This window comes from Wasmannia auropunctata, unplaced genomic scaffold, assembly GCF_000956235.1.
Source record: "Wasmannia auropunctata unplaced genomic scaffold, wasmannia.A_1.0 LD336088.1, whole genome shotgun sequence".
NCBI classification, from domain to species: Eukaryota; Metazoa; Arthropoda; class Insecta; order Hymenoptera; family Formicidae; genus Wasmannia; species Wasmannia auropunctata.
Genome location: NW_012026802.1, coordinates 1,656,183 through 1,679,276, shown reverse-complemented (window position 1 = coordinate 1,679,276; position 23,094 = coordinate 1,656,183). Strand labels below are relative to the sequence as shown.

General features: G+C 42.6%; 1 protein-coding gene across 2 annotated transcripts; it reads left to right on the top strand.

Moving 5' to 3' along the window:
- Positions 1 to 16,245: 16,245 nt before the first annotated feature.
- LOC105448228 (protein twist) lies at positions 16,246 to 22,715 on the top strand. 2 transcript variants are annotated; one of them, XM_011686685.1, is made up of 4 exons: positions 16,329 to 17,548; positions 18,152 to 18,292; positions 19,725 to 19,902; positions 20,937 to 22,715. In XM_011686685.1, exons 1-3 carry the CDS (start codon positions 16,384 to 16,386, stop codon positions 19,856 to 19,858), a joined length of 1,440 nt encoding a protein of 479 aa, XP_011684987.1. In that variant the 5' UTR covers positions 16,329 to 16,383; the 3' UTR covers positions 19,859 to 19,902; positions 20,937 to 22,715. The 2 variants fall into 2 exon arrangements, with proteins under 2 accessions (XP_011684989.1, XP_011684987.1); XM_011686687.1 differs by lacking the exon at positions 18,152 to 18,292 and having other exon boundaries at positions 16,246 to 17,548.
- Positions 22,716 to 23,094: the final 379 nt, after the last annotated feature.

The following is a 23,094-nucleotide window of genomic DNA, read 5'->3' as shown; positions in this document are numbered from 1 at the left end:
GAAAAGACACTGTCTCCATTCATTCCTCTTCTTTGGTGACCCACATTCGCGGAAGTATTGCGTATCCCACCTCTTTTGCATTCTTCTTTTTTTTCCTGTCGCGATCGGCTGTGCCATTAATCGTCCTTGTCACGTTCATCATCGTTCAAATTATTAAAAATTTCGAGAATTTCAGATTTCGAATCGGGAAAATTCAGATTCTCGAAAATTGATAAAGTGTCAAGAGAATTCAGTAAGGAGATTACATTATCTAAAATTCCAAGAATTTTTTTCAAGTATTCCAAGTTTACGTTCGAAATTGAAATGCTTATAATTTACTTTATCTTATTTCTAATTATACTTCAATACCGTGTCAATCTTCAAAATATTTAGAATGTAGTTTTTGCGGTAAAAAAAATTCCGAATTTTTGAGCTTGCGTGGAATACTTGGAAAAAGGCTTAGAATTTTAAATAGCGTAATCTTCTTGCTGATTACATTCTCTTTATGCTATCAATTTTCGTATCATAATATACCATGTATATAATTTACAATATATTATAACGTAAGTTTTTGCATAATTTCTCCGTTGCTTGCACAACTTTCGCGATAGATTCCCGTTGCTTTCCGTCACGGCGTTGTTTCTCGCGAAAGAATCGGCGCTCGAGTAAAGGAGGAAATAGACGATACGACGGTGACGACGGGCGTCCCCGACGACTCCGCGTCGACGTTAGATTCCATTTTACCCTTCCGCTCGCGCCCGCCGGTCGTGGTGCTTCTTTTCGCGGCACGTCCGTCGCTCTCTCGTCCACGTGCAACTTGACAGTCATAAAGACGGGCCCGCTCCACCGACATCTGGCTTGACGCGCGCACTTTGTAGTCTCCTACCTATGCGTAAAAGGAGTCTCACGTCATCGTCAGCCTTTGCCGGCGCACGGGGATTGACAGGGCGAATCGTTGACATCCTTCTGGGAGACCCCGCGAAAGATATACAGAGTGTCCCGTGACGTTACGTTGCATGGCCTTTGGCCAGCGTTCGCGAGCCCTTCGACTCTGAGGTCAAACTCGACTTCCTCCGCAATAAGAATTTTCGAAACGTATAAAAAAAAAGATCTGAGATTACGTTCTCTGTAAAGTTCAAAGTACCCAGAAAATATCGAACGTTTATTTATAATATTTATTTCTTTTAATCCTCTCTTGTTAAAAATTAATTATTATTTCTACAATTAATTGATTTAAAACATTTAATTTAATTGAAGAAATGACTAAAAGAATAGGGAGAAAAAATCAACAGGAAGAAGGAAAGCTCAAAAATTTTTTTGTGAGTGAATCTCTGACTTCAAAAGTCAACATAAATTCTGAGAAACGGATTCTTATCGATGTCATTCAATTCGCTTATTTTTTTTTACAAGGTGGAAGGACCGGATGATCGTCTCTAAGGGACGGTCGGCGAGAGAGTGCGGTCCTTTTGAGGTTTCCGATAAAATGGAATCAGACGCGCGTAGCGGAAGAAACGAAAGAAGGGATTCCTGCACACGGGACTCTCCCTAGAAATTTATAATTCGAACCGCCTGTCGGCAGCTAATTTCCTGTACGGGAAGGCGTGTCTACGGCCATAACGCTTTCTCGCGGTTAACCTGGATGGTTGAGGATCTCCGATGATTCGGGTCGAGGGAGAAAAACGGAGAGGGAAAACGAGAGAAAGAAGCAGAGGGAAAGAGAGAGGTATAAGAGAAAGGAAAGCTGCATGGACTCGAGTTCTCTCCCTCTCTTCTCTTCGCACTTTTTTCGGAAATGATGGTCGCAGCACTTCGTCGGTCGCGAAGCAGCTGCTAGCTGCTCTAAGCTGTACGAAGAAATGATAATGAAATGACGAACGTCGCCGCAGCCGTTTAAGAAGAGCGCCACTCTTGGCGGTCCCTTTATTCATTTCAAAGCTGCATCCATATATTCCGTTCTTTCTCTTTCTTCTACTCAATGATTAATGCAGCGAGAATTTTAATTGATAAAATACCTCAGGTTGATAATTAAGCGCACATCAATTAAAATAATGACTTAGGAGAAAGGCGCAAGCGAGGATCTCGATGCGCAATTTGATGTTGACAGCTTAATTAAAGTTCGGTTGCGATCTTTCAATTAAGCGAAAATGATACTCGCCGCTAATTTGGACGGGTTTTGATAGGATCGAATGATCGGCTAGATTAATTTATTCAACGCGATACACGAACACGCAACGCAGAAATAAACATTCTCCACGTGGAAGGAAAGGAAAGTCGCTCTCTCTTCATTAACACATACTTCATCGGCGACGCTTAATGAATCGGGCGTTCATATATCAGCTCGCAACAACTCGCGCGGTGTTTTTTCAAGAGGCACGATTTATCTGCGTCGAAGTGCGGGAGTGAGCAAGAGAGGAGGGAAGAGAGAAAGAGAGAGAAAATCGTTCCATGAGGGAACCATTTTTGGTGTCCAAATAAGAAGGTGTCATCCGCGACATTAGTCAGTAGTAGAGGCTCCCTCGAGCCTTTCCGCGGGCCAATCGCGAGTCGACGCTGGCAATAACCCTTTTTTTCTTCCGATACACGTTCTTCCCCTCCCCCCGAGGGGTGACTTTTTTTCTGTGCCTGGAATCCGCAACGAAGAGCTTTTGACGACCGTACGACCCTCCTTCTCGCGCATCACCGGCTACGTAGAGCGCATCCCTCGTGAGAGCGAGGCTGGTCCTTGTCTCTTCTCCTTCATTCCCGTTCTGCGGCTCTTTTCGACGGAAACGATGGATACGCAGTCGCGCGGGGGGCGGCGTTTCAGTTTTCCAAACGAGCCGAGGAACCGTTGCCGCCGTCATCGTCGTCATCGTCGTCGTCGTCATCGTTGCGATTCTCGCACCGTACTTCCGGTAGAAGGCTGAGGCGTACAATTTTTCAGAATACTCCAACGTGTCGTAAATTATCCGTCGTAAATTGTCCTGCACGAAGGGGACGAAACCAGTGATTTAACTCGCGGTTGCGCGAATCGAGTCGCCTGTTTTCTAAATTTGAGGATTTTATTTTATTAAAATTTGCATCTAGATATTATGTGTATTTATTAGAAATATATAAGTTGATTTTTAGGCCAGTAATTGGATATTTTTTAAAAAATTTAAAATCCCAACGCATCCTTCGCTTTCTCAAAATCCTTTGCTCGTTTATTGGTCTAAATCTATTTACATGTTTTGATAAATACGAGCGATAATCTTTATTAATTAGAAATATATATTTTTTGTACAATCATTTTTATATTTTTACAATTTTCTGAAAATAATTTTATGGAGAATCGACTTTGGCGTATCTTCTAAAATATTCTTGAAACTTAACAAAAAATGTACGGCATTAAAAGACCAGTTTTATATGTATTTTATATGTATTACAAATTTATATTATAACTGATTATCTTTTTATCTGCGAGTATATTCGTCTCAACGATTGCGCGGCAAGCGCGGATCGCGAACGGAGCTTATGTATTCGGCGAATGGTTCCGGTCCGCCGACCGTGCCGATTTCTCGCTCGTGTCCTTTTTGTTCCCGGCAACGAAAACGTATGTAAGCTTTCCTTGGCACCGCCGTGCGCATCGACGCTGTCGACGGGACGCGTCGAGCGCGCCTATTAGTGGCCTTCGCGGTATCGTAAAGTAAATCCCACGGGAAAAAGAAGTCGCGGGTGCTCTTTACGATCCCATCGTTTTCGCGGGCGCCGATACGGCCAGCGGATGGAATTTACAGCTTCCACGTTCCAATCTATTTTAACGACAGCGATGATTTTATTTTACTCTGTCACACTTATTCGTCGATCGGTGTGAGTCAATCGCGAAGTAAAATATTTATCGTCGAGTGCGAAAACGTCGAATGTAAAGTATGAACGTCTTTAGAATATTCTGATTTTTGGGGATTTATTAAGACTCCCCTCGTTTCTTCTAATGAACTCCGTCAACTTCTAAAGTTTGCATCTATATTATAATTTATTTAAATCTTTTATGTAAATAGTTTGATATTTTGAAACTAAACGCGCTTAATTAAGATATATAATCCTTCGGCTTAAAATTGAGGTGACAAGAGCGCGAGACCGCCAAAGCTGCGTTTGAGGAATTTTCATTCACGGATCGTTTATTGGTCGTCGCCGCCGCCGACGGGGGGGAGTTGTGTGCTCGACACTTTTCTGGCAGGAAACGTAATATTCCGGGATTGGATGCGGGGAGATACGCTCGATTATACGAGCTTTCTGTCGCGCCGGCGCCAGCGGGGCGAGGGTGACTCTCCTTCCCGAACGAATATGGCTAAAATCATCCACCGTGTGCCAAATTTTGGAGCCGAAAAGAACGGCCGCAGACCCGACAGTCTCTCGTTACACATCCACGGCGCATTTAGCATGGCTGCAACAAAGTCACGAGGGAGTCACGAGTTCCGTCGAGAAAACGAGGGAACTCAACTTGTGTATTGGTCGTCGCCGCCGCCGACTGGGACGAGCACGACGGGGAGAGTTGTGTATCTTCAGTTTTAAATTATGTATATATCTATCTACCGCGCGATAAACAAATGACAAGTAATTTATTAAACGAAATATATTATACAAGTAGAAATTTATCACCGGATATATTAATTAAAATAAGAATAGTTAAATTAAAATAAAAATATTTAAAAATAAATTCTTTCATTTTTAAAAAATTTTATATACCTACTTATGTACATATATATATTCGTAACATTAGTATTACTAAAACTATTAGAAACAATGATATGAAAAAATATTGAAGTAATTTGTACCTAGTTCCAGTGCGCTCAAAAACTGACGTTTGTAAAGAACATTTTAGGATCGCGCACTTTATATAACATCGACGATAATTAGAATATTTTGCATAAACATGTCTACCGCGCGCTCGAAAGCAGAAATGCAAAACATAAGCTCACGTAGATCGCCGTACCTCGTGTTCCTATAAATTCTCGCAAATTATAATGGGCATGAGGCCACTTAGGCCGACACACGACGACGGCCAACAGCTGTTTCGGTGTCGACGAGACGCGGCAGCCGGTATAACGCCTGTCCTCCTCGTGTGATCCTCCAGCTCTCTGTAACCCAGCCAGCGTCATGCACCAAATGTGCAAGTGCGGTGAGTCTCGTCGGTGACACCTGCTTACAGATGTTCCAGATACCGTAAAACGATGCCGCGGCCGGCTCCGAACGGCGCGATCAACGCCGCATAATTCACGATCGCGTTCCTCATCTCTTCTGTAAATCTATGCAGTTCTCTCGCTTGCCAGCACATTACGCGTTCGTAAAATATATCATTTTCCAATAATCCAATCTGATAACGTTACGCCGAAATATTTAAACATATATATTCCTATTTATATACTTATATTTATACGTATCCCCATATATACAATATTTTTTATAATACTGGCATTACAGGCGCGCGCGAAGCGCAATGCTAGTATCATAAAATATAATTATTAAAATAATTTTAAAATAATTTTATTTTTTATTAGTAAAATTATTTTCTTTATATGATAAATCATATATATGTGTGTGTTTACGAGATACATCTTTTCTTAAATATTATTTAATCTTTTTTTCATTTTTAATGTAATATAATTAAATATTAAGACGTATGCAATTGTTTAGATTTATAAAATAACATGAATTTTTATATATTTAAATAAACGAAAGAAGAATTGTGGTGCTGAAGACGCAGCCTATGGCTGAAGATGCCATATCTGAAGGTGGAGTTACAGGTAAACCGACAGGTAGACACCTGACCGTTCGGAATAAAGGGAGGAGGTTCCAGCGATGGCGGAGTCGTCATTTTAAAACGAATAAAACTCGTCAGTTTTATTCGTTTACGCGGATCGGAAAGATTGCTGCCATGCTTTCTATATAATTATTACGTCTATTACAAGATCGTAACGTAATCCACGCGCTTTCCTCGCCTTCCATCTTTCTGCTTAACCGACCATCTTTATTTTTCGACAGTTTGCTCCACTTTCCGTCGAGGTCCGCAGATTGTTCCTCGCACATTCCCGGTGCACGGGGAGAGAGAGAGAGAAAAAGATTGCGTTCCATCCATTCGTTCGCGCGCAGCCGGGGAAACATGTTCTGAAAAAGCAGCGATGAATCTTTCGTCGACAGGAGCTCTCCGGCCTACCCCTACTGTGCACCCGTCGGGATTCCAGTAACGAAAAAGGAAAAAATAGGGGGCACGCTTCGTCGATACGTGGAAAAGTGTCGCGTGTCCTGCTGGCCGATCCTCCTTGCATCCCGGGAACCAGGATCATTTGCCGCCGAGGACAATTTGGCCTCCGACCTTTGTGTGGAGGTCGGAGAATCCGGCGGCGTGAGGTTGCCGGAGCACCCATAGAAAAAAAAAAACGTACTCCGGTACGTCATTATTGGCTTTGTCTCTGGACCGTCGTCACTGCCGATACCTCTTCGAGGCGGGGCCTCGTTCAGCCCCGAAGAACAGTTGGCGAATCTTTGCGATGGTCTATCCGCGCGCCGTGATTTACGAGCATCGAAGAGATCGTGTTCGGAGGAACGACGACTGGCAAATTCGAGCTTTGTCTCGGACACAAGAGACGATATATTTTACGCGCGCTTTCTGCTATGGACGTCATTTCCTTCGATACTTCAGTCTCACCGATGGTTCTCACAACAGCCCGGACAAGGGATTTTGTGAAACCACCCAAAAGATATGTTTCTAAAAAATGTTTCTAAATCGGTTTCTAACTTTGTATTTTTACACGAATCATTCCGTGACATATTTATTATAGAATTTTACCTACAAATTTCTCAGTTTAGATCGTACATCAGAATTTTATTCACGCTAAATTAACGATTTTCTCGTTCATGAGGCATCAAAAGCTCAGCTTCTCGCATCGAATAGACCGGAGGCGGGAGGGATGGCGAGCGAAGAGGAGAGAAGGAAAAGGGCACAGGGCTGAACCGTAATAAAAACGGGTTCGCCACACACCGAGCCGTAACGTCTATTAAGAGCCGGCATCTTCGATCTGTTAGGGTCATAGGGCAGACAAAAAAGGTCCCGCGGGATGCGCCGCCATTTCTGACATCGCGTTCCATGCGCCCGCGATGGCGGGGAGCTTGAAACACTCGAATTAACGCGTCTTCAAGGGGGTGTAAGACCTACGTCAATGGGTCATGGGGTTCCGTGGGCCGCGACGGTTGCGATCGTCAACTGTCGACAAAAAAGGGGCCTCACGGGCAGCTCCGTGGGCCTCTCGGGCGCTCTCAGCTGGAGGTCCCATCCGCGTGTGTGTTTCCACAAATCTCTTCCCCGTTAATATTCATTAGAAATTTTTTTTTTTTTAGATTTCATTTACAGACCCACGTAGAAAAACTGGCGCGGTGAATGACGACCGCAAGTCGCGCAGAATTTTCCGATCGGCTCAACAAACGTATATTTATTATTTAATGTAGTTAAAATTTTTTTTATGAATTACTCTGAAGGTGCATATTTTGTGTCGGCAGAGATGCACTTGTTACGTCAAAAAATTGTACAACTTTTCACATACAATATTATTTAAAATATTTTTCCTGTCTCGATAAAGGTGGTCGCATAAGTATTAGTATGTAAACGTAATGTTTATTTGACAAATTTGCGATTTTTCTGTTAATTGATACTTTTTTCGTTTAGGTGAGTTTCACTCAAGAAGAAAAAATGTGCTTCTGTGACGAGGTATATTTATACGGAAGATTCAGGTTCAAGCGACAACATATGTATATATCTTTATCCTTATTGTTTTAGTGTGAAGCCTATCCATTCTTTTCAAAGCAGATTTTGCGTTTCCGGAGCTAAAACAGATAAGCACGTCCGAGGAATGTAAAAAGATAAGTTTTTTTTACCTTCTTATACCTTCTAAGAAGCTTATTAAAACTCGTTCGGCTTTCAATATTTTTAAAAGAATTTATCCCTGAGCATCATGTTTAATTCTACATGGAAGGTTCTATGATTCGTGAGATAGAAAATCGTTTGAAAAACAGCGCGATTCGACAAAAATAACAGTTTGAGAAATAACAAACTAAAAGGTCAAATCGTGATTACCAAATGAAAATGGAATGCAAAAAAATAGAATCAACCTTTCTATTTGTTTCCGCATAAAAATGTTTGCAATGCTAATATTTGTGTAGAGAGTCGAATGGTGTATATGTGGAAAAATATGTTTCACATTGTTAACATAAGAAACGATTAAATTAAATAATACCTAGATTAAGGTAATCAATTTGTTCAGCAGAAAGAAGCTAGATAGCTTTCTCAAAGATTGTCAGAACTTTTTCTTCGAAAGTTTACATCAGATGAATTAAATTTTGTCTTCGTTCTGATAAAATTAAATTAAACTTTTCTTTCCATAAGTTTCGCTGTTTTTTTCGCGAGCGATAAGAAATTCGCTGAAACGAATGAAAAGAAAAGTATGAAAAATTCGATACAAATTCAATTCTTCACAATTACCTGTAAATCGGATGACATTTTACAATCTTACAATATTTGAATTACAATTTTTAAGATGTTAAAACTGACTTTATCGTTAACTTTATCGTTTATATCCGCCCACGTGGGAATTTCATACAGTAGGCATGTTTTAGTAGAAAATTCGTTCGATCTGTTATTCTTTATACAATTGTTTCGGTCGTAGAAGACGTGACGATTTGGAGTTTCGGCAGATCGAGATCTTTGTAATAGAGATTCTTTATACTCCTTGTAGAACCAGGGTCTAATGAAACGTAATTTTCTTCCCATGCACCTTGAGAAGACGTCTGGCGAACACATGTCCGTCCGGATTTTTATTTGATACGACAAAAACAAAGCGTTACACACCATCCTGCGTACGTTGTGTGACATTGGTTGCGGGAAGGCGGAATCTAAACACTGCTAATCTTTTCACTACGAAAGGCTTAATCCTTTTACGAAAACAGAGCGAACCTTTTTACGGAATGAACCAAAGAACGTATCATGTTCTTAATGAGAACGATATTAAGGTGCTGAGAACCTAATTAAGACTTTTTGATAAAGTTACAAAAAAAATTATTTTATTAATTTGAATAAATACACGCGAATAATTCCTTTTAACTACCGCAAAGAAAACTAATGCAAACTAATGCAAATATATAACGTAATATAATATACATAATAATACATCATTATATGTACATTCGGGTCAAATAGTCAGCTAAAATTTTATTCGCATAAGTTCTGTATGCGTAAATATTAATATTAACATAAGCTTCGAGTGGTATTTGCACGAATGAGAGATCGGGAGTTTCGTTTGGTTCTCTATATTCTTCCACCAGCATCCCTCGTCATCATCGTTACCGTACACCAGTTCTCGTTATCGTTGTGTCGTGCGCGTTTATCGAACACGCGGTTTCCTGAGAGGGAAGGACCACCCTCGTCGCCCGCGACGCAAATATCCGATTATTCGACGATATCCGGAGCGACCGTATCGCACGATACTCCGAAATCGTAAAATTCATCGAGTCCGCGTGAAAAGACCGGAATAAGCTCCTTTATGATGACGCAACCGCGCGCTCTAATTTTCTTCGTTTTTTTCATCATTTTTAAATTTATCTTAATTTTGAATTCATTGTTTGCGACATAAATATTTAGAAACATGATATAACTTCACCGCTCTTCGCCTCACTAAAATTTTAAAATTCTGAATTAAATATTTACTATAATGATATACGTATCTAATAAAAATGAATTAGATAAGTCAATCAATATACGTATAATCAGCGACTTTTATGTTGTCTGTTGAATATTTATTGCACATTGCAAACGCGATGTTTTTAAAATTAATATCCACGCGTGTATGACACAAACGATTTATTCGACAAAATATTATGTTCTAATTACTACTTCAATATGAAACCTAATCGAGATCAGGAAAGTTTAAACTAGATAAATTTTTAGTAATGCCAAATGCAGTCTGAAGTGGTACTTAATAATAATTGTGTCTTACAATTTCCAGTTTAAAACTGCGCGTCGAATATTTGTCGGTCTTGAAACATAACTTCAAACTGAATCTGTACTACGTAATATCACAATTAAATTGACAATTTAATAATTTTTTATGCCAATAAGTATATATGTTATTAAATCTTGAATTACTTACTGCAAAAAATATTACCTCAGCCAGATAATTTGGCATTACTAAAAATTTATCTAATTACTTTAATAATTATATTAATTAAATATAACTGTCGCAACATAATATATGGGGAAAAGAAAAGGGTAAATCAGATTGATGATTATTAGACATGTATTTATAGCTGATGCATGAGCGCATCATATACTGTATGTGTCTATAGTAATAACGATAAACTTTTCGCAGAGGGAAGTTAGATAAATGAAAAGGTAAATATTATGTTAGAGATTTCTTATTATTTTTAGATAGTCAAAGCTTCAAAGATAAGTTATATATAGGAAACGGAAGGAATTACCAAAAGAATTTTGAATACTGTCGCAAAACTATTTCTCTGATGGGAATACATATCAACAACCATTCTTGTGCTTTGAACGGAAGTGAATATTAGGAGAAAAGATAAAGAGTACAGTGCAATGATAAATATTACGTTGAACCGTCTGATTTGGAACAATCGCTACCGTTGGTGAAATTTTCTTTAAATAAAATGTGTTGTAATATAAAAATACTGATATCGTTCGACGATAAAAAAAATTTTGTCTATTTGTTATCTACATTTTAAAATTCCCATCTGGTGGGATTCTTTTTCAAAAATTCTGCTCTGACTGTAGATATGCAAGGAAAATATAAATATAGTCATTTATTAGAAGCAAGGCTCTTTTTAATGTAAACAAAAATAAAAAATGTAAATAATTATAGAATTTATTTTATTATAAATTACACAATTATTTATTTTTGATAATAGAGATTAAACGTAAAAAAAACAAATTTGTAAATAATATCCATGATTGGTTTTAAAAAAAGATGTGATAAAATATGCGATTGTAACGCAATTATCTAAAGCTTCATTAATTTCTCAATATAAAAGTTAACGAATTTCATTTGAAACTTGTGCTGACAAGCAGAAAAAAAATTTGTCACGTTTGAGTACTACAATGTCACCTATTCGTAAAAGATAAAAAAACAAATTTATTCATAATTTAAACTACGATTAATAACAGATGGTACAGACAGATGAACAGCTGGTTAAACAATGTTGAACAAAACAATGAATCAAAAAAATTTTCGGATTTTTTCTTTTCAAAATATGGTTGACATATGTTTACCAGATGGTGCAAAATCATTCGTGAAAACTGAAAATTCCAGAATATGAAACAGGTAGCGTACCGTGACAAATTTAAATTCATTTTATAGTGTCCGTTTTTGACAAGTAGATGGGCACGAAATTAAATCTTTAAAGAGACTCTCTCCTCGAAAGAGATTTCGAATTACTTGGCCTTTTTCCTTCTTTCTGCTTGATAATATATAGGTGCTATTTTATAAATTTCCACGAAAATACGGAGGAAAAATTATTTTATGTTATTTTATATTCTCGAGACAACTAACAGAATTCATAAAAACAATACGATATTATTATTTGTGTAGAATCTGTAATCCGTTTGAAGGAATACCTTCGTTACGGTTTGAAGGTGATACCGATCTTGAAACGAGTTGACAGTTCCCTTCCTACGCAAAGAATACACGTAATATTAACACGAGTGCTTCACTACTTCCGAGTGCTCATCAACTCGCCATGCGCAAATGATAATTCCGATAACCAGTGTAAAGTGTTCCACGTGTTTGCGACTCTCGACTGCAGGTGAATCTATAGTATACGAGGAGGCAGTCCCGAGAGTCGCCATGACTGGATAAATTGTACAAAAGGCACCTGTTGCTATTCGAGAATCCGTATATGCTCTCGCCTACCGGTACAATGGCTGCAGTAGGTCGCCATTTCTTTCTGGATCGCTATACTTTTGAATGGCAAATATTACTGATAAATCATCCTGTTAATAAAAATATCGCATCTCATCACGATTTTTTTTAGTTTCTTCCTCTCTAAGTCTTTTCGAAATGATTTCCATAATTAATGTTATAATAATATCACTAATATTAACGCGTCGCTAGTATACAGCCATGCTTCCAAGATGGAATAGGTTACTCGCATAATTTGCGGGAACGGGGAATGGAAACGCATTATTCTCCTCGCAAACATCTGCACGATGTCCAACTGGCGACCACATTATCATTAACATTATTATCGTTCACGCTCTGCACGGTTAGGATTAGAGAGTCAGTAGCGCGTTATAAATGTTTCCTTCGAGTCGTGCTGGTATAGGTATACCTTCTACATTTTTGACAAGGCCGATAATTTCAAAGACTTTCTATTTCAACATATGTTGAACAGCAGTTTGGATACGTGGTCAACAAAAGGAAGTACGTTGCAGAAAAATATTTGTCACGGCTACTTATTGTAATTGATTTATTTCACCAGATGGTTTATAAAAATATTGTCAAAACTCATATGTAAAGAAATAAAAAATTTATTGTAAGATCAACGTCCTTCGGAATATCGCTGGGCCGAAAACTCGACAGTTTCTTGCTGCTTTGTGCGATAAATTCAAAGCAGCAAACGGTTTCTATCGAAACGGATCTTCCTCTATTGTCGCTGTCTTACATTGAACTTTTATTTATTGCATTAAATTACGAACGAGAAGAATTTTATTTCCGCGAAAATCGCATTTCGCTCACTCTCGCGTTTACTTCTTGATCTTCATTGTCAGTGATAAAATATTTCACCGGAAAGTCCAGCAGGTTGTTAAGAACAAGAACTTTATTTTCGCTAAACTCGTGTTGCTATTATCACGAGTGTTTGCGAGTGCTCGTCAATTTCAATCGTCAACTCGTTATTTGCAGGTGATTCCGTGCGGTGGCCGGCGTTAAGGTGTGTTCCACGTGTTCGCGACTCTCGGCTGGTGAATCTAGATTTATGTGAGTCACGAATAGGTATATACGTGCCGGTGAAGCACATGTTCCCACACATGTGGGACGTATGACACGAGTTACGTGGCGCGCACCATTTGGTCGAAATAGGTGAATTGTGGAGCTCAAGGCCGAATTGCGGAGATTCGGTGGATGAGCGAGGCTCCTCTGGTGGGATCGCTGCAGTTGATAAAGCATATCTCCTCCCAGGGATGGTATACTACTTTAAAGCTTCCGAATCATCATCAGCGCATCCGCGCGGACACTTTGTCTTTTAGATGTTACCAGTGGAAGGGAGCGTCGACAGGGACGCTTGAACCTGCAACGACGTACATCGCGGCCACGCGGGGGTGCAATGTTACACAGGCGCGCCGCTGCCGGCGATTAAAGTTGCGCGCCGGCACGCGCAATTAAGACCGCGTTAATATCGTCAAACGGTGCGTGCCCGGCGGTATCGCGCCGCACGTGCGCGCGGAACGTGGCCGCGAAGAGGATCGGCGAAGGTCGAGAGAGGATTTCCCTGCGACGAGCGGTCAAGTGCATAGGAGAGTGCGACGGTCGGAGTTAAAGTAAAAATCGTGTTAAAAACGGCAGGATACCGTGTAATTAGGGAGATTTAAAATTTCGACAGGAAGAACAGTGGGGAAATTTTGGAGATTATGTGGAAAGTGTAACGCTCTCGCGCGCCGGAAAGCCTCCGCGAATTTTCGCTTTTTGATCGCCGTCAGGTATTATTTTGGTATTTGGCCGCGTTATTTATCGACCCGTCTATTGGCGATCTGATTCGCGGTTGGACCGTCGCCAAAACGGCAGCTTACGGCTTTCCGCCGGTTGTGCTGCGGTTCCGAGAAGCGGGATCCGACGAGCGACGGAATATCCATCCGCTAATACCGTCACGATACGACGATTGAGTCGTTCAAAGCTCGCCATTAGTTCGGGGAAACAAATCTGCTGGCTTCACCGACTGTCAAAACTTTGTTTTCCACACGATCTTTTAAGCATTTATATAGATAAACGCATAAATTATAAAATGAAAGAGTAAAAATTAATTTCTTAAGAGCTTGACAAGTGAAAATATTTAAAATGTAAGTCTTTTCTTACGTGATTTTTTCTTGTGCAATTCGAGAAACAGAATTCCGGACAAAATTCTATTCATAATCTTTTCTGTATCTAATTATAAGTGCATTACATTGTTATTATTATTATTATTATTACATACAATTACATACGCAGAAAAGAAAATCTTAATTAATCATAAATTTGCGCTGTAAGTTATGTACGAGAACATAATTATACACACGTAATTAAGATATTTTGGACATTTCGCGGATCGTCTTAAAATGGATTTCGATCGAGCGAATCGATCGAGACCAAAGGACCTGGCGAACAAAGACGTGACCCCGTTTTCTCTCCCGAAGTCACCCTCGCGACTAAATATTCCGTAGGCGTGGCGCGACGTCGAACGAAATGCTAAATCACGGGCGCGGCGGCGGCGGCGAGGGGGAGTGAGGCAGCAGGGGAGGCTCGCGAGAAAGTTGGAGAAACGTCAGAATTTATAGACACCCTCTAAAGAGCTTTCGTCCGTCACAACAAACACGTCGTGGCGCATCCAACGCGGCCATCTATCACGCGCGCCTCCGAGCGAGCGAGCCGCATTTAATTCGCATCGCGATGCCGTCGGTATTAATTTCAGCCCGCGAGAAGAGAACGTCAGCCCGAGTGCGACGCGACGGGTCCACCGCGGATTTGAGCTCGCGGTGGGCCCAATGGGCAGCCGTTCGGAATCGAAATTTTGCCGAAGTGCGGAAACGTCTCTCCGGAGCGAATCTTCGCGATTCTCACCGCGTCGGAAGAAATATTTAAAAAAAGCCGCACTGCTCTCGGCTCTTCCTTCGCTCTCTGCTCCCTTACTCAAGAATGTACTTTTTATGCTGCACGGTGCGAGGGTTCCGCTTATTTTTGGCCGCGTCGTAACTCTGATCGCCGATTTTTCATTCTCGCCTCGGCTTCCGAGTTGCAGGAGCTCGAAAAATGTCGATACATCACGCTCGCGACGTAGCGTTTCGTGTCGCGATTATTTTTGGCCGAGGAAATATATCACTTTTATGATTATGCTTTATCATTGTTAGATATTCACTTTTCAATGATATTTATAAACATATTTTTACAAAGCTCATTGCATACAGCATATTTGCCTTCTTATTAAGAATCATAATGCACCGTTTGCATTAGAAATAACTATGCAAATAAAAAATTTAAAAATTTACCGTTTGTATTAAAAAATTTTATGCAAATAAATGCATGTGATTGCAGAAAATGGAAAAGCAATTAAAAGTAATTTTGTAAAATTATTTTTTGTAAGACATTTATACAGAAATTATATTTACCATGATATCTGTTGGGTAAATCTAGTGATAAGATCCGAGAGATTCAACGTATACATTTTTTCCTATTAAAACAATAAGAATAAATACACTGCAACCCGCGGCGTATTTATTCTTAAAAAGACCGCACTTTCTTCTCGTCTACATTTTCTTCTCAATTATTTACGTATATCGTTTCGTTTTTTACATTAATTTTTTTACTATATTTTTTCTGTGTATCTCATTTGCATTCCTAGAAAAATGTACTTATATGTTTCCACAAAATTGCTACTTACAATCAATCATCAGCATCGCTTCGTTCTTGTGCGGATCCCACGGCGCGCATGGAAGTCTTCCGTTTCATCCCCTCGTATCCCTTCCTTTCCACCACCTGACCTATCTATTTTCTCGGCTCCGTCCTCCTCTTCTCCGTGGGTGGAGACAAAGTGATAGTCGGGGACCAGTCATACTCGCCGCCGAAGGCGGGGTTCCTGCGGCGTGACACGATGAGCGATCGCGCCGCGGAGGCTCTCTTCTTCAGCTGGCGGGTAGTAACATTTGGAGAGGATGAGAGAGGAAGAGAGAAAGAGCGAAAGAGAGAGAGAGAGAGAGAGAAAGAGTAAGAAAAGATGGAAGAGGGGATGGGAGAGAGAGATGCTGTGTTACAGCGGCTGTGCTGATGTAGCGTATGAGGGACGCTCGACATTTGGGGATTCTCTTCTTCTCGGCGAGATTTGTCTCGGCTTTCGCGCGGCCGGTCTCGTTCGCGGTGATTTCGGTTCTCGCGGTCCCGCGCGTCTGACAGAATCGATCGACAATCGAGCGATCGATCGTTCGCACGTCACTCGCGGCGCGTAAATACGTGCGTATCGTGGCCGATACGTGGCTCCCGCGTATTGGCGTTAACTTGATAGTGGATGGGTGTTCATAATAGTGGTGACTCCGTGCTCTACACCTGGCAGCAGGCGGAGCAGATTAAGTATCTCCTGTCTTCAGTTTGCGCGCGGACCCTCGACGGCGCCCGATGTGTTAAGGAGACGTACGCGGGCGGAGGTATGCGCGGCGCGGCGACGGTACCGGTACCGACACCGGCGCCGACGCCGGCATCCCAGTGCGTGACACCGCAGACGGGCTATAACTACATCCTGCACGGCAATGGCATCCAGGGTGGCAACGACGGCACCGGTGTCATCGGCACCGCGATGGCCGTACACCGCGGCGACGGCAATCCCGACGGCAGTTTGTCGGTGACGCGTTACGATCGGTTCACGCCGCCCACGTCTCATCACTCGCATCTAATGGACCTGAGCAGTCCGCCGGATCATCACCAACATCAGCAACAGCAGTCGCAGCATCATAATCTACAGTCCGGTTATCATCATCTGCATAACCAGGTTGTACATTACAACGAGTTGGGTCACATGATGTTCAAGAATCCGGAGGAGACGCGGTATCATCCTCATCCCCCTCATCCTCAGGATCATCAACCGGATTCAAAGATCATGCGGGACTTTCAACTAGAGTACGACCGGTCGCTCCACTCGACGGACAACTCGCCCGAGTTCCTGTCGGATTACAGTAGGGACCACGAGCAGCAGAGCCTGTGCCTGACGCCGTCCTCGCAGAGCGTGTACTCTCCCAGTGGCGTCGACGAGATGGGTGCCCCCAACTCCGTCCAGTCGGTCCAGGGCCAGACGGGGGCCTATCATCATGTCGACGTGGCAGAATACAAACCGGACGTGATCGAGGACGGGCTGGTCGATCACGTCGCGAGATACGGCTGTGAACAGGCCGCCGAGCTCGGCCACGTGACCGAGCCGTCGTCGTCGACGACGGCGAAGGGCTACGGGAACAAGGAGGGCGGCATCAGGACGGGCAGAAGGAAGAGGCGGCACAGCGGCAACAACAACAGCACCAGCAGCGGCAGCAACGGCTGCTGCAACAGCACCGAGTCCGACGGCGAGAGCACGACGGCGGCCTCGACGACGAGGACAAAGGTGCGCCGCAAGAACGACCTGGAGCTTCAGAATCAGAGAGCGATGGCAAACGTTCGCGAACGCCAGCGGACGCAGAGCTTGAACGACGCGTTTGCCGCGCTCAGGAAGATCATACCGACCTTGCCGAGCGACAAGCTCAGCAAGATCCAGACGCTCAAGCTCGCCGCCAGATACATCGACTTCCTGTACCACGTACTCAGGACCGAAAACAAGTGCGACACAGGTAATTTCGATGATTGTACCGCTCAGGGTGACATGTGGGGACTCACGCGTATTGACATCTTGGAGTGTGAATCTGCGCAGTGAGGACTTAAACGTTGTAGGTGCGAAGACTTTGAAGGGAATGCCCGAGAAGTGTTCATTTTCTCTCGCTTCAAAACACGCCGTTTTGATTTGATCCGATCGAGTTTGCAAGCAAATATCGCTATCCATGCAAAACGACTTAGTGTGCCTCTCTCTCTTTCCTTCCTTCTGCACATTCTATTCTATATATTTTATTTATTTAAATAAAGCATAGGGAAGTATCTCACGTGCATGATATAATTTTTATAATACATTTATTTGGTTATAAAAAAGATATTCCTCTTTCATATAAAATTTATTTACAACCGAATCTACGCTCGAACCGTATTCTAAATACTTTTACCCTTACTCATCCTCCTTCGTTTCGTCACGTGGAACGAAAATGTCGCGTGCGTGATATTCGAAACATATGTAGGAGGAGGGAAACGCGCGCAGGAGGGGGGCGGAAAATTAAGAATAAGGGAATTATTTGGTGCCGACGATTAAGGGTGCTGTGGGTCGGATATTGTGCTTTATTTTTTAGTGCGTAGATATCTCGCATTCAAGTCGTCATCTAACACCGAAGGGATGCTGCAAGCTTGCGCTACACGAGCGCACGTTGCTTGGAGAGAGAAAGAGACGCTCGAGGATTATCTCCGTCGGCACTTTCTCCGTGGGGTGGTAGGTACGTGTTTACAGCGGGTCGGCCGGTGGCCCCCGGTTAATTAAACAGACTACCGTCTCTCTCTCTCGGAGGAGGATTTTTCCTATAATTTACACGAGGTCGGGGTGCGACGAGCCCGCGACGCAATCCACTCACGCCGTCGTTACTCAAGTGCCACTCCGAAGGACATCGCTCTCCCATATTACGCGTCCGCGATTCACTGTTCTCATAATATTTGTGGACCAGCGAGAATTAAATCCCTCCCCCGCACGGGCCGCCTAATTTTTAACGTTCGGAATAACAAACAAACGCGACATTTAACGGCCACTCTTATTGCCGCCACCCGAACTTGTATATAGATACTCGACTTCGGGACAACATTCAATGACGACATTAACTACTTGGGAAGGATAAACTCGTGAGATCTATGTCTCCGCGACGTAGTCGGCAAAATCGCGATCGTAATAATTTATTAAAATCTCTACTATGTATATAAATACAACTTTATGGACGAGAGCAAGGTAGACGTCTCGATTCGAAATGAATCGCGAACGACGGCATCTCGAATGAATGGCTGAGTGACGGCTGAAATTTTATCCGGCCGTCGCGCGCGGCGCACAAATCTTCCCCCAGTTCGTCCTTATCTCAGCCGAGCGACGTAAACCACCCGGTGCACGCCGAAACACAGCGGGCACGCACTCGTAACTCGGCGTGATTAACGATACCACGGGCTAACGGCTTGGGGCGCGACGCCGATTGGCTCGTCGCGTTGGTCGCGTTCCCGGTTCCCGCGACACGAATTTTCGCGAGACGGAAATATATACGCGTTTCTTTTATATGCGGCTTCTCTTCCTCCCCGGGGCTTTCTCCTGGCGCGTCTCTCGCGCGATACCGCGCGACGCCAGGCCGCTTCCCTTTTATTTTGGCGCTCGCATTATACGCGGACAGAATTATCGCGTAACGATCCCCTCCGGCCTTCGTCTTTCCCTTCGATTTCTTTCGCCGGCTCTTCTCCTCAGTCCTCACTCTTATATCTCTTTGCCGAAATAAAGCGAGGCTCGGGACTCGCGCCGAGAGAATGATGTGGATCTTCTCGGAAACGAAATAAATATTGACGGTGTGTGTGAAAAAGACGAATTTTGTTATTAAATAATCGAAATTGTTGGGTAAACGGGAAGATTTTCCAATCACGAACCGTATAATATTTAATGTGTCCTCTTCGATTTCTTTAGAAAAATGCATAATCAATTTTTATGTGATTTTTATTATTGAAATTATATTTGATTTTTTTATGGGCTTTACTTCATCTGGCTTTCCAAGTGACTGAAAAGAAACTTGGCGTGTCAGAATGCAGTTATATTAAATGATAATTATATTCTTTAAGCCTTTGGAAAAAGATGTAACACGATCGCTTGTACATTGAATAATAGGAGATAAAAAATATCTGTTTCAGAAAAGTCCGCCCACAATGCGGTTGCGGCTGCGAGGGAGTTTGCGGCGTCGCCGAGTAACTACTTAGCGAAAGAGAAAATATCGTACGCGTTTAGCGTCTGGAGAATGGAAGGCGATTGGAACACAACTTCGTAGGATATAAGGCTAGAATAAAATTACAGGATATATAAAACTTAGAGGTAAGATGGCGACAAAGGAGGGGAGGGGGGAATACTTTTCAATCCAAAAAGGATGTTACTTATATGCTCGCCTATACAAATATACGCACACGCACACAGAGCATATATACATAGTATGTAAAAATTGTGTGCGTGTGCGTATGTATCTATCAATTATATATTTTTATATTGAAGAAAGTTTAAAGTAAATTATTTTTTAATAAAAAGAATATATATGCAGAATGGAGCATTTCCAACTAATATAGCCTGAAATATTTTTATTATACATGAAATTACTGAAAAATATTTTGAATAAAAGTTTCACAGTGTCGGAAGAAAAATGTGCAAAATAAAGTTTATAGAAAACATTTTAAATTATAAAAAATTTACACATTATTCTTTAGCATATTCTAGTCATTTGTGGAGCGCCCCTTATACACGGACGAATCGCAAAAGTGACGGGATAAAGTCAGCCGATTTGCATGATTTTACTGAATCATATGTACGATTATTTTTGTACAAGTATTAGACTATAGGATTAGTCAAATAAAATCAATAGCTTAGCCAGGATAAAATGAGAAAGAGGTGAAAAGTTTTTGAAAGAAGTAAAAATTATGAGAAATATTTTATACTTTATTTTGTCGTATTTTGATGTAAAATATGAAATATCTCGTAAAATATTCATTTTCTACGATCTAATTTAAATACTTTGTGTACAGAATAATGAGATGAATCAATTGAGGTAAACAAAACATATAATTGTTTAAAAAGTATAGGTATAATTATAAATTAATCTATATAAGGATATTAAAAACGAGGAAAAATGAATACTTTAAAATACTACGGAATATTTCATATTTTCCTTCTGACACTGTGTAAGTTTTATGTAAAATATTTTCCACGTGATTGCTCCACACATAGTGAAGATTTTCATTTCAAATTGAATGCTCCACTACGGCATAAAATAGCGCGTACGATTAAAATGTCCCTGCGGCATTGCACTCCGATGAGACTCTCGCTTATAGTTTCTCTCTATCGGGATCCATTATTTTCAGAATGGAGCTTCACAGTACGAAGCGCAGTAGATGCGAGACACACTGCGCGTGATTCCTGCGAATTGAAAGTGACCATATGAACAAAAAAAAAAGAGATAACGCTCGCTCGTGCTGTTAGCATCCGTCATTCTGCCGCTTGGTTCGCAGCCTGATTTTTGGAAGGAAATATCGATTCGCGCCCAGGATGCGACTCACACGGATATCAGGAGTGCCAGCTCGCGCCGTGGCTCTCGACGGGCCGGACGATCCCGCGCGCGGCGGGACCTAACCGTTGTCCCGCGTACTCGGTATCGCGACTCCGCGGGCGCGAGGTATAATAACACGCGCGACGCGTCTCTCTCTCCGGCGCGGCCTTTGAAACCCAATTCAACGACAGTTAATTCTGTCCCGGACGATTCCCGGCGACGCGGCATCGCTAGCTCGCTCGCTCGCTCGCTCGCTCACTCGCGACATAACGCAGGCTAATAATTCACGTCTTCTCGTCGGACTATTAACGGCGCGACAACTCGGCCGCCGATACGCGGCCGCAAAAGCGCGCGCTTATTAGTCCGTCTCGTGCGTTACGCACCTGCATCAATCAACCAAATTACGTCTCGTAATCTTTTCCTTTCCATCTCAATCCTCCTCGGTTCGAATAGATCGACAATCGATCGGTTAGTCGTTTCCGGCAACAAGCCACTCGAATCGAAGAAGCTTCTTTCCCCGAATTCCCGGAGCCGCCGACTTTACCTCTCGGAGCAATTTCGTTCCGCGAACGGGAGACGACGGACCGCGGTCGATCATCGTCGCGGGGATTCCCCCGCGTCCATTTTCCGTTTTGACTACCTCTCGGGAGCGCGTTGCAGCCCGTTAACGGCGGATTTACGAGCGTTTACCCGGTCTGTCCAAACAATCTCGGCCCGGCGATTTATCGAGTCTCATAAGCTCGCTCTCTCACGAGCGCGTTTTCCCGCCGCGAATTTTCGCCGATAAACCGCCGCGCGTAAACTCCGGCCACTGAACGCGGCGAGTATCTCTCGTTTTTATTCGCGAACGTAAAACATTCGTCCACATTCTAAGTGTTATTCCAATAATTCGGGTGATCCGGGAAGAAATGCATATATCTTCAATACGCGCCAATATCGTACGAGAAACAAGCTTCCGAAAATCTTCAGGCTTTATCGACGTCTTCTATCCTACGATGGAAATATTCCAAACGATTTTTAACGCATATCTTCCTAAGTAAATTTTCATCGAAAAGAACATACCTGTCAACGAATAATTTGTCACGTTGATTCTCGTCTACGAAGAGATCGCGATCGCGTATCCGCATTTTAATAATCCGCCGCTCCTTAAGGAAATGTGAAAGAGTTAACGAGCATTTCGGCGCCCATCGGTCGGGCACAATATTATTTTTTTCTCCCTAGATGACAGTCGCTCCCCCTCCCCTCTCGTCCGGGACTCCCCTTGTCGCGTAACGCACATAAAACAGCCGCGCGCCGCGCGCGGCTCCGGTGCTCGCGCGACCGCACCGTGAATATTCCGAATGGCGTTAGTTATTTTAAACCGGTCAAAGCAAACTTTCGGCCGCGTTTTAAACCGCTTAACGAAGACGCGCCGCGTTGAGAAGCCGTCCTCCCTCTCTTTCCCCCGCGCACCATCGAGCTTTATCGCGAATCTTGGCGAAAAAAAATCTCGTGACCGAGAGGGAAAGAGAGAGAGAGAGAGAGAGTGAGAGGCGCGCGATTCGGTCCAGCGGATCTCGCATAAACGAGACGTTTGCGTCACGTTAAAAAAAAACACATTCTTCTCATTCACGAAAATATCGTAATATATCGCGGAATATAGTTTTAGTGTCGCGAAGCGGATGTATAATATAGCGATAACGCTGCGTCATTGTGACAAGCGAGATAATCGCGAAAATACGGGCGAGGAAATATCACGAGTTCGCCAAGTTCAAGTCATTAACATCGTTATCTCATTCGCGCCCCTCGGTTCCTCCCCCCCCCCCCGTTCCACGATTAACTTGGGATCTAGCGGACGCTAGATCGGAGGCTCGCGCGATTAGCGCCGGTCTCCGGGTCTCCTCGCTATTCCGCCAACGTTAATTGGCCCGGTAAAAACATTTATCTATGTTTCGGCCGGCGACAGTTCCTGAGGGAATCTCGACAGCGGGTCT